We start from the raw sequence: 12,846 nt of genomic DNA, 5'->3' as shown, positions 1-12,846 counted from the left end.
AGGGGGGCACAGCCCCAGGCTCAACGACCTGCCAGGCCCAGTGCTGCACAGCATGGATGGGTTCAGTGGGTGCCATTTGTCCTTGCAATCAGAGAAGAGCTCTCAGCCCTGTTTTATTTTGCTGTTTAAGACATAGCCAGTGTTTTCCTCAAAAAGGACCTCTCCACAACAGGATAAGATGTTGTACATCCAGCTCCCCAGTGACTGTGATATAAACCTCAGGTATAAAGAAGGTTTCTGGAAAACAATGAAACATCAGTGAAAGCAATCCCAGGAAAGACTGAAGTGGCAGGATGAAAAAGGAAAGAAAGAAAAGCAACTGGAGATGTACTTTCATTTGCTGTGTCTGAACACCAGAAGGAGAGCAAACTTAACTAGACAAATGAAGACAGACCGACCAGAGGTCTAAGTCCAGATCTGCTTTCAACTCCCTACTCCACCACAGACTTCCTGGGACAACTTGGTGAAGTCATCTAACCTCATTTAATTTACTAATGAAAACTGAAATCTAGAAGAATAATCTCCCACAGTACTGCCAAAGCAGCTTTTTCATACTCCAGCAGCAAGACAACACACTTCAGAAACCTTCCTCAGAACAATTACAAAGGTAAAAAATTTATTCAAAACAGCTTGCAACTTCTAATAAAGCAAAGCACAAAAGGAAACTGCTCCAAACCCAAGGCACCTGCCATAAGCATCGCTGCAGTTTTGCAGGCATTTTCCCATTTACTTACAATCAGAATTCAAAACTGGTAGATTTATATGGCAGGTCTCCCTTTCATGTGCAATTTTCCTTTGCTTCCTTACTATATTTTTCTTTGACAGCTCCCCACTTTGATTGGCAGAACAAGAAAATGCAGTAAAATAAAACCTTACTTTAGAAAGGCACAAGATTCTTCTCAGCAATAGTGATCAGAACTAGATGCTAAAAGCCACAAGCACTGCTCACATTAGTGATGAGAGGAAAAAATAAAAATGACAACTCTAATAATTTGAAGTGGTATTTAAGCAGCAACCCTTGCATGTTTTTAGAAGTTTACGTATAGCAATTTGTATTTTTTTGTTTCAGGCTTTGCTCCTCACTATGAGATACTTCATGGATGTGCTGGTTTTGGCTGGGATGGAGTTAATTTTCTTCCCAGTACCTAGTGTGGGGCTGTGTTTTGCATTTGTGCTGAAAACAGTGTTGATGTTTTTGTCACTGCTGAGCAGTGCTCACACAGCGTCAAGGCCTTTTCTGCTCCTCACCCCACCCCACCAGCGAGCAGGCTGGGGGTGCACAAGAAGTTGGGAGGGAACACAGCCGGGACAGCTGACCCCAACTGACCAAAGGGATATTCCACACCATATGACGTCATGCTCAGCACATAAAGCTGGGGGAAGAAGGAAGGGAGGATGTTTGGAGCGATGGCATTTTGTCTTCCCAAGTCACCGTTACGCATGATGGAGCCCTGCGTTCCTGGAGATGGCTGAACACCTGCCTGCCCATGGGAAGGAGTGAACGAATTCCTTGTTTTGCTTTGCTTACGTGCGCGGCTTTTGCTTTACCTGTTAAACTGTCTTTATCTCAACCCACGAGTTTTCTCACTTCTACTCTTCTGATTCTCTCTCCCATCCCATCGGGGGGAGTGAGCGAGCGGCTGTGTGGGGCTTAGCTGCTGGCTGGAGTTAAACCACAACAATGGATTATAGCTTTTTATAACCAGGTACTTAAATGTTGCTTTTAAATACCCAATAAAACCCCAAAAACCTATCCTGCCTCTACTGAAGTGGTTGATGCTCGGTACCCAACACTGAATTGAGCAAAATGCAGCAGGTGTGCCAAAAAAACCACAAACACACCCCCATTAACATGACCTTCGTCCCTGGTAGGAACATATGAAGCAGAACTTTACTGCAGAAGAATTAATAAGGCCTGAAAAAAGTATATTCACAAAGAAGAGTGGGAGTATTATTAATTCACAATTAGAGCATTACTTTATTTATATTTGTAAATATAAACTTTAAAAAATAAAATACTTCATTTAAGACTGAAATTTAAGTAACTTCATTAGGATGTTGATTTATCAAGTTCAATGATAAACTTTTCTGGCATTTTATTATTTAAAAGGAACAAAAACCCTATAAAATATCCAACCAAAACCCCAACCCCCTTCACAAACCAAAAAAAAACCCCCACACAAGCAGGGAGTGTGGAAAAAGAAAGGATATGGGAGAAAAAACAAAAAGGCAACCAAAAGAACAAACTTCCCTGCTCATGCCTTATTAGACATAAGGCTCCTAAACTGGACTAACGTATCAATTGCTTTTTACTGCTTAAAAGCCAAACAAGCATTAAATCCCTGTAGCTGATGAAGAGGCAATTTTAGGTCTCCCACTACATAATATGAAAAGAGTCAAGACAATTATGTAAACAACTTAAGTTATGATTAAATGCATTACAGAAAATAAACACCGTGAAAGCAATATGCTAAAACCAAGACTTACAAGAAAGAAAAGAGTTCTGGAACAAAGAAAAGAGATCATATTATGCTGGTCATTTAAAAGGCATTGCTTAGTTTGGGGTTTTTTGTGTTGCAGTTTTAAAAAGTTAAGAGACTGCCAGTGTTCAGAAACTAACACTAAAATAGAGAAGTAATAGCTCCTAATACTAAAGCATTTTAAATTCGGAGCAGTGGAGCAGGTAAACTCTAATCCACAAGAGTTTGGGAATAATGAAGTAGCATAATGAATAAAGGCAACGCAGAAATATATCCCGCTAAACAACTAAACTTACCGATGATATTGAAATGAAGATAATCAACTGTAACAAGTATAAGCTATAGTTAAAAAACTTTTCACTTAACGGATGAAAGATTACCCAATAAGAATTATTTTTTTTAGACCAAACAGAATATACAGTCTTTTAAAAAAGTTTCTTTCATGCCTCTTTTCACACCCATATATGAATCTCAATTGCTAAAATCATCTTCCTGCCCTATAAGCATATAAGCTTTAGCATACAGTTTGAAACCAAAGTACTCTCCCCACAAGATGCAGCAGAAGTCTTACCAAATCAGCACCAGCTTGAAGCAACACATCTGCAACATCAGTATGTCCATTTTCACAGGCATAGGTCAAAGCTGTATCTCCTGTCGCTGTGGTGGCATGAACATTAGCTCCTAGAAACACAACATCAGTTTTTTCTTATTGGACATCTCCTTATCAAGTATTTCATATCAGATAAACGCAAAAACCAAGGCACTTTATCTGTGACAACAGCTATATCCTACTGAGCAACAGCTTCCACAGCCCAAGGGCATTGCTCTCATGGTAAAAATTGCTCTCATGGTAAAAATACTCTGAGGAGAGGGGATAAGCCAAGGCATGGAAAAGGCATGACTGGCAACCTAAGCACTTAAACCTATATGCTCACTTATTCCTAAATTCCCTCTACAGCAATGAAGATTTCAGTTGTTACAACAAATAAAAGTGAATCCAGACAGTTGTCTAGACCATCCCTTTAACAGGGAGCTGCAAGCCAAGGAAAACCAGACAAAATGCATGTTATTGAATTAGTATTAATACTAAAAGACCACACACTTCTACAAATTTCATTTCTTCCCTGCTCTTTAAAATCATGTGCTTTAAAAACATTTTGTTGAAATAATTTGACTACCTTCATATATGCCAGCTACATGAAAACCACGCATGATTCTTGCTATATAATGCATTATTCTTAAAAAAAAAATGCCAATGTGATTAGCTATTTTCTTATTTTCAAGGTGTGAGATATATTTAGAGACTCCCTGATGCCAAAACAAGGCTCCCCAACTAACTTTATACATTATCAGAAGTGAAGTGCAAGCAGCATTCCAAGTGAGCTGGTGACGGGTGTCACATGCTGGTGTCACTGCACAAAGAGACACAGTTGTTACTGTCCCTCGATGAGCAGGGAGCATTACTTTCTAGAATTACAAGTCCAGACAATTTTATGCTTATTCTTAGAAAAGAACATACAAATAAATCACCTCCCATAACAAGGAAGATTTCCAAAATGCAGCTCCTTTTTATTTATTTATTATTTTAAGCAGTATTACTACACTTTAACTGACAGATGAACGCTGAAGTGTCATTTCCCCCCAACTCCAGCAAGATTTAATTTTTGCTACTGTATAATGTAGTAGTAAAACTCATTTATCACAGAAATTCAGCACATTCCAGAGTCTGTCTTGCACACTATTTCCCAGGACACAATTCCTAAAGTACTGGTTATTCAGAGAGACTGGCTGCAGATAATCAGGCTCAGTCAAAGCAGGAATAGCATACAAAAACAAGCATTATCTGTTTTATTATTTATAGATATTTATTTATTATCTGTTTTATTAACAGTTTCTCCTAAATGCAGTTAGCTGGAAACAATGTTCTAACAAACTGATGGGTTTTAGATATGCAACAGAATCCAGTGCTCCATGAGGCACTTTCCTCTGTTAACAGTAACAAAAAATATTAAGGTGTAACATATGCTTTTTTCTTCTTGCTAAGGTATCTGAGAAGATAGTTTCTTGCTACAACACTGCCACCATCCAGCCCAGGTATCATCTAAATCATATAGAACATAGTCTATAATACCTGTGAGCTAGATCATTTACACTGTACACATACCTGCTGCCAGCAAGTATTTCACCAATTCAAGATGACCCTCTTGAGCAGCTTCCATCAAAGGTGTTGAGCAACCAAGTTCTATATCAGCTCCTGCCTTAATAAGGAAGTCAGCTACTTCAGAAAACCCTCCACAACATGCCAGAGTAAGAGCTGTTTCCTGCGTTTCTTCTGTCTGTGCATTTATATTTGCCCCTAGGAAACAAAATAGCTGTTATTTTGACTGCCCAGACACAGGGTGGGAAGGTGAATGCTCATCACCTCCACAGTTTGGGTGTTTTAGCTTTGCTCTGTAGTTAGAGCAACGAGCAGTGACAGCCACACACTCCATCAGAGGAATCTGCACAGAATACCTAATAGCAAACGGTCAACACTGCATCTTCATAACGAACACTCAAGAAACGACAGCGGTCTCACCTTGTGCCAGTAGCAAGGCTACCATCTCTTCATGGCCTTCCCGGGCAGCTTCCATTAGAGGAGTATAACCTTCATCATTAACTTCCTCCAGGTTAGCTCCCCTTTCGATCAGAAGAGCTGCTAACTCCACATGTCCACCACAAGCAGCCAGAGTTAGTGGAGATTCAAATGAATCTGCAGGCATATTCACTTGAGCACCACTGTCTAAAAGCAAGCGTGCCACTTCCACATGTCCATCCTACAAAACAAAGGTGAACACGAAAATCAGAAACAACTGAAGTCGCTTGATGCTGTAGTTGCAACCACTATCATACTAGGTCTGAAAGTGATCCTAAAAAGACAGGGTCTTTTTACTTATGATGGTTCAATTTATGACATAGTTATGGTAATACTTGGATTAAACTGACATTTAGGTTTCCACCTACATCTAAGTTAGGTTTAAATGCATGAGGAAAAAAGAGCTAGATGTATGTTGTTTTTTTTTTTTTTTTTCTTTTTTTACCTTCTTGGGGGAGTAGGGGAAGAGTTATGGGATAAGACTTTCTTAAATATCCAGCAAAATACCTGGGACACAGAAGTAAGAGATAGCAAACAAGTACCATAAGTAATAAACCCACTCCCTGACTAAACCCCAAAACAAGCATCGGAAAGAAGATTTTCTTTTTCTTTGTAGTTGATTCATGGCGTCTACAGACAAAAAAAGCTCCAACTGGCAGTTTCTAGATCCTGGGGAAGATACCAGTTCAGAGAAACTGAAGTGGGTTACAATGAGGTAGGTAACAGGCGGAGGGAAGACTCAAATAAATCTTAAAGGAGACTGAAAAGTGTGTTGGGGTGAAGCAATCTTTGCCATAGAGGGAAGAGAATTAGAATTGCCAGAGCAGTCTGTTTGAGCCCTTACCAGTCAAAACATAAAGGCAGCTGTCAGCTTCTCAAGAAACTATTACTAAACTCCTCAAAGTTACCTGAAATAGACCAAGTACCAAAAATCCATGTTTCACCTAAGGTGTGGCTTGTAGAGAGCCACAATACCTCTGAAAAGGGGAAAACATAAAGAAGTTTTGGTATCAGGAAAGGAGAAACACTCACATGTTTCTCCCTCCCATATAACTTAAGAAACAGACCCAAACTTATGGAACAATTTGGAGAAGAAATGTTAGAAAACTGAAACAGATTACAAACTACACCTAATGAAGGGGGAAAGTTCAAGTCATGCAAAGAGTGCTCAGTGAGATATAGAAGGTCTGAGGGTCTAATCAGAGGACATTTCATAGTAGATCTTTCTTTAGCATATACAATTAAGGATAACTTAAGGATGGAAAGGGAACTCCAAGTAGAAGACTTGAATCGAAGCATGCTCTTTGTATCTCTCAGTGGAGAGAAAACACTTGCTGCCTTGCATACTGCAGGTGCATAGTACTAGGTGCATCACCTTGGTCGCTCCATTTGCCATCCAAAGAAATATGGGGTTCTTCCAGAAGGAGTAAACTGTCAGCCAGCTTTGATGATTTAGAGCCCTGTGTCCTGACACAGTGGTATTCCTGGGATTTGACAGTTAAGATGGATTACTTCTTTAAACTAGCCCCAATGCATACTGACAGATTTTGCTAGAGAACTAAAGAATCCTTCTTCCTGAGGAAAACATTAAAAGGGCAATTTCAGTGGCAAACAGCAGAAGTTTTTATGTTGTGTCCTTGGAAGGAAATCTAAATAAAGTTGGGCAGTACTAAAGGGCAAAAAAAAGACATTAGAAGACCTCTCTGCCCAAGGTTCAAGCCAGAGCTGTCCAGGCTAGGGCAACTGATACCTAGGGGTGATTTATAAAGTTATAAAGCTAAGAATTCCACTAATTCCCAAAATTAAAGAACTTCTTAAGTATTAAGAACAGCAACCTCAAGTGAACTATCAGTTCCCCATCCTGACCTCACCAGAATTGTCAGCCACTAACCCAAACAGCTAACACAGAGCTATAGAAAAGGGGGCAAGAGAGATATCAAACATGCAACTCCTGTCAACACTGTCTTAAGTTGACCACGAAGCAGGTAGTAAGTAACCTGAGATTGACAGCAATCAAGTCTGTAAATTAAAGACAGGCTGTTGTTCTCAGAGAAGCTGGCTAAAAGCCAACAACTGCCTCATCTAAAGCCAACAACTGCCTCATCTCATTATCCTAAGTGTGGCATTCCATCTTGACAAAAACATACTAAACTCAGAGGCACTTACAATATAATTGGTGATCAGAGACCAGACATCTCAGCTTCCTATATTTGCAGCATTCATGAGTTGGAAAACAGTGAAGACTGGGAAAAGTCACAATAATTTGGTGGAACAGTTCCCTTCTGCAAGGGTGCAGCCAAAAGATAACAAGGAACAAACTCCATCATTTGACTTGGAGTTGGGACTTCGAAGGATCAATTTCCTCTCTGTTGCTTTTCAAGGTCAATACACACTCCGTAATGCAAACTAGTCTGAAACATCCAAGAGCTAAAAGTGTACAGGCAACCCATACAACTTTATCTTCCTCAAGCGAGACACTTCATAGCCTCCAAGACAAAACAGTGCTCAGACTATATCACCATGAAAGGAAAAAAAGAAAAAAAAAAAAAAAAGACTAAACCTGAACAGAAGAGTGGGCTGATTAAAACATTCGGTTTGCAGTCATGCTGCAATCTCCTTTAGGTGACAGCATACACCCACTGCACCTGCGTCCTTCTGAATTCCTTATTGGCACTAGGCTCTCATACAGGGAAGACTATTCAAGGATACTATTACCATCTCACTATTGGAAGACTTCAACACATCTTGAGACATTATAATTTGACCTTGGTCACTTGCATCATCACCTCACAACTGCACTAAAAGCACACTTGATCCTCCAGCTCTCAGACAACCAGAGGAACATTGCAGCCCATCTTCTAAGGATTATAGGCTACTGGGAGCAAATTAAGTTTTCCCCCATTTGCTGTGCTTCCTATGGAAACAAGGTCCCTATTCTTTCTTCAAAGATGTTCCCCAGCTTGAAGAATAGATAAAAAGGTCACCTAAGGTCTGGACAAAAATGATTGCAGATATACTTTGACACAATAGCACAATCTTTATTAAGATGAAGCTCTTGGAGAGGGAAGTTTTTCCTCAATGGCTGCTTTGAAAGTTTTATATGAGTTGCCCAAGAACTAAGAACTAAACTACTTTTGACCTACTGTTTTATTTTCAAAAGAAAAACCTCACAGCACCATTTACAGAAGCCTAAAAAAGAACAAACCATCTCTACATGCAAAACACTTCCTGCAGTGGTGAAAGGACAAGTGTAATGCATTATGTCATCCAGCTCAGTGCACTTCTGGAAGGCTCATACCATGATGATCTGAGAGACCTTATTTACAAAGGCAAAGGTGGAAAACTAACTCTAACACTGCAAAAGAAACAGTGACTTGGGCTCAACCTACTACTTTACTGTACTGCAGATCAATTACCCCTACGCTTCACATAGGGAGCATTTAAACAACACATCACACCCCCAAAAATTAGAATAATTTTTCCCTATGACCAATTAGGCTGAGAAGCTGGCCACCTGTAGTAACTATAATAAAGGCTTTCTTACGATAAAAACTAACACACACTCACTTGCAGACCCAAAACAGCTTGTTAACAAAGGCTCACTTTATTTTATCATCTCTTTTCTTCCTCTCATTGAAAAAGGGAGCAGTACAAATAAAGGGTATTTACCATGCAGGCCTCCATTAGCGCTGTGTGCATCTCATCTGTTTTATGTTCTTGATCAGCTCCAGCTTCAAGCAAAAAACGAACCATATCTAAATGGCCTTCAAATGAAACAGATCAAAATAAATAAGCATTTAATATCATAAAATTTTAGCAGTACAGACAATACACTTAGTGAAATCATTTAGAATTTCATAGTTTGCTATTACAATTTTTACAAGTTATAATTCGAAAACCTGCTCTTTTTAAAGTACTCTAAAAACTACCAATGCAGAACGGACAGCCAGACTTTAGACGGTCTTTCCCAAAGATACTACCCAACGATGAGATGAAGACAGACCTCTCTAATTCAGGTTTACACAACAGGAACCTTTCCTTGTGACTTCAAGCTATAAAAGACTGTGCTTATTCCTTACTCAACTGTACAGTGACGTATCATTTAAGTGCTCCAAGGCAGCATACAATTGAGGGGGATTATCTTTTAGAGATAGGTCCATGTAGATCTGAACTTAACTTTAAGCTTTTTAATCATAGCTTTCACGGCCATATTTCTGAGAACTGATACACACATTATGTCACATTATGTTATCTGACACTATTTTTAAAAGCTTCTACTGAACTTTACCAATACTTGTTTTCAACTCTATTATGACTTTTGTCATTTTAGAATTTGTCCCTTGCAAGTTGTACGTTTTATCCTCTCAATAAGCACCCTCCTCCAAGACAAGACTTAGTTTTACATAAACTGATCGGAAAACAAGGTAGCTCAACCATCTTGCCAAAGATAATACAGGAAATCTCTAGTCAATGAAGATCTTGCATTACATCACTTATTAAGTTTGAGGTCACAAGAAACAAGAATGCCCCTCCAACATATTCAGGAGTACTATTACTGAAATTTCTCTGTAAGGAACTACTATATGCTGCAGGAAATCCATAACAAATCCAGATGCAAGTTTTCAGATGGGTTATACATAGTATGTATCCTCCAATTCTGACCACAGAGGTAAAACCTCTGTGACAACAGAGGTTACTATGACAATAATCCACATCCTTAAAGCTTCTATTAAAAACAATTGTTGGAAATTTTATGGAGGTTTTTGGAAGAAAAAACTTGGAAGCACATTGGATTACCATTGCACCAAGTTACTTTATACAGAAACTTTAAATAGCAAAAGAAATTAAGTCAGAAGTCCATAAAAGTTCATAATACATAACAACTCATAGACATCCTCCAAAATTATACTGAAGGAAAAGTATCCAGTAATAACACTAGCATTTTCACCCCATCAGGTATTCCAGGAACATTCGTTCTAATTTCACATTTTCCTAACAACTAACAAAGATGTTTTCAGAACTCGCAGAGAGTTGGTATGGGGAATCTAAATGGAAAAGAGAATGCGGTAGTGGGGGAAGAGGAGAGTGGAGGTGTGTCCAAGCACAAGTTTGGATTCAGCCAGTCACAAGTTTTCACCTGCAACATGTCGAATACATGTCCACCACATTTGGACACAAGTAGACAGGCTTAATACCACTACACCATGGATGAGCATTTCCTGAACTCGAGTTTAAAACCAAAATCCAGTATTCCAAAACTCTTAAGAAAATATTCAAAGTATGGCTGGAAGCTTTAGTTAGATAAATCCTAGTAAATAAATTTAAACAAAAACACAAAACAGGCAAGAGACAATACCTTTATAGCATGCAAGTGTAAGTGCACTTTCTTTGAACTCGTTGGAGTGAGTGTTGATTCCTGCACCATATTCCAGCAATACTCTTGCAACCTCAACATGGCCTGCGCTGGCTGCTTCCATTAAGGGCGTATGCCCATTCTCATTGTGGTCTTCTATATTAGCACCAGCTTTCAATAGCACCTTCACTATGTCAACAAAGCCCCCAGCACAAGCGTAAGTGAGAGCTGTGTTCCCTGCAGAGAAGACGACATTTACATGAAAGCTCTTTCCATCACCCACTCCTAATACAGGAAAGGAAATTAGTTTTAACAGCTCTGAACAAAACCAAGTACATCACTAGCAGCAGCCTTTTACCTCACAGCAATGTTACTCCAGCCAATAATTTCAGGCTGTGTATAAAATCCCAACACAACTATAATGTGAAAGAGTTTTAATGCTAAGCCAATATTACAAATCAGGATTTTTTTCTTTGATTATTATGTTTCCTGCTTCAGCACACAAAGAGAGATTAAATACACACACAAAAAGATCAATGAAAAATTCCATTGTGATGTTGGGGGGGGGGGGGGGGGGGGGTGTTTGGGGTTTTTCACCTAAGACTGTATCCTATAAGCCCTTGAAAAACTTTTACTGGCTGGATGAAAATAAATTTATAATTTAAAACACTGGTAGTGTAAGTGACAGACAATCACATATGGCTCGTTTTAAATGCTACAGTCAATTTTAAGGTAAGTTCTGCTTAATATGGCTAAACATCAAGATAAAAAGAACATTTCATAGTTCAGAGACCTGACTTCTTTAAAATTTGAACAAAGTTTAAATTCTATCTTAATATTAACAGAATCCAACTGCAGGTTAATACTCTCAGCAAGGTTAGTTAAGCTGTGGTCAAGCATCAGCAATGTAGACAACATTCAATGCTCAAAGAATTGTATCCCCTCTTTGGTAAAAAGCAACAGACCGAAATAACTGGTCTTGACCAGATGTGTCTCATGCTCTTCTTCCTGGGTAATTTTGGATTATACAGATGAGAAAAACTAAACTTCACATATTTTTCTGGTCATCTAACACCACAGTGGTTTTCACGGGAACAGTGCTTTCCATTACAGATTATATTAAAAACAATCTTTAATAACGGCCAGGTAAGACTCTCAACACATCTGCTATGTATCTGGCCGATTCTCATAGTCCCTGTCATGTTTTCTTGTGAATGAAACTATCAGACAAAAACACAGATGCTCAGAAGAGCTGCATGTCTTATGTGCCAGTCATTAATTCTTTGTGTTCCTGCTTCCCAGTTACCTGTTGAAGACTGTGCGTTGACATCTGCACAATGAACAAGGAGAAGTTTAACAATATCTACATAACCTCCGCTGGCAGCTGCCATTAAGGGAGTTATGTCTCCTTTATTCCCTCGATCTTCAACGTTTGCATGCATTGCTAGTAGCACCTAGAGAAAAAAAGTTCACTTTAATGAATAAATTCTAACACCAACATTTTGCTTTTAGTTCAGTGGGGCTTGTGAGAATGATTCCCCAGCCAGCCGTGGCATTCCCTCGCAGTAATACCCCAACGGTGAAGCACAATGGCACTCCCCAGGACCGTTTATAATTACTGCCTGCTCTGTGCTCTGCTTCAGGAAATGCTGTTTTTCTACATTTGTTCATATCTGCTAAAATCAACATTAAGTTACAGTGCAATACTGACATTTTCAAAAGCCACAGGGCAATTCACTAACCAGAATGACAGCAGAGAAACTGTAAACTTGCATTAATGACCACAGCACACATTGGATCAAGCTTACAGGTAAACAGTTTTCTCCCTGTACTCTTGCCTGGCACCAAAACATGAAACTGGCCACTTTCTGAGAACTATCACCTAAACATCTTCAAAGAAGCACAAATTCTGCCCTTAGATACACAAGTAGAAAAGCCAAAGATTAACACAAATTAATGCACTGTTGATAAAGATGTGATAAAAAAAGGATTGAGTGACTGAGACATGAGTTTTTAGAAGGTAACCACTTGTAGTGTTTGATTTTGCTGCTATTTTAGATCCTCTTGCAATGTCTGCTTGGCAGAACAGCTTGACTGCATCTAGAACAATGCCAGAAAAGTAGATACATCATAAAACACAAGATACATTCCTCAGACAAGTCCCTTAAACCTAAAGGCATATATATGACAGCATTTTCCATTAAGAAGACAAACGATAACTGGAAGCCCACAATAAGCTGTATTAACTGATACTCTGTTTAGGCTATAAAAAAATTATTATAATCAGAATAGCTAAAATGTTTACCTATCAAAGAAGCCCCTTAGACAATGCTTCACAAAGGTTTAGTTGTGATTATATTTGTTACTTACTTGTGCCA

The 12,846-nt window shown here is 39.0% G+C and overlaps 1 protein-coding gene across 1 annotated transcript in view; it reads right to left on the bottom strand.

Moving 5' to 3' along the window:
• The window catches only part of ANKHD1 (ankyrin repeat and KH domain containing 1), a 106,716-nt gene that overhangs the window by 59,162 nt on the left and 34,708 nt on the right, over positions 1 to 12,846 (bottom strand). Inside the window, 6 exon segments of the mRNA XM_009322292.1 lie at positions 3,052 to 3,161; positions 4,645 to 4,836; positions 5,059 to 5,296; positions 8,785 to 8,879; positions 10,472 to 10,705; positions 11,775 to 11,922. Of these exon segments, the coding sequence (XP_009320567.1) occupies positions 3,052 to 3,161; positions 4,645 to 4,836; positions 5,059 to 5,296; positions 8,785 to 8,879; positions 10,472 to 10,705; positions 11,775 to 11,922 (1,017 nt within the window).

This window comes from Pygoscelis adeliae, unplaced genomic scaffold (assembly GCF_000699105.1).
Source record: "Pygoscelis adeliae isolate BGI_AS28 unplaced genomic scaffold, ASM69910v1 Scaffold514, whole genome shotgun sequence".
Classification (NCBI taxonomy): domain Eukaryota; kingdom Metazoa; phylum Chordata; class Aves; order Sphenisciformes; family Spheniscidae; genus Pygoscelis; species Pygoscelis adeliae.
The sequence above is the reverse complement of the archived record's forward strand: the minus strand, read 5'-3'. Positions and strand labels throughout refer to the sequence as shown.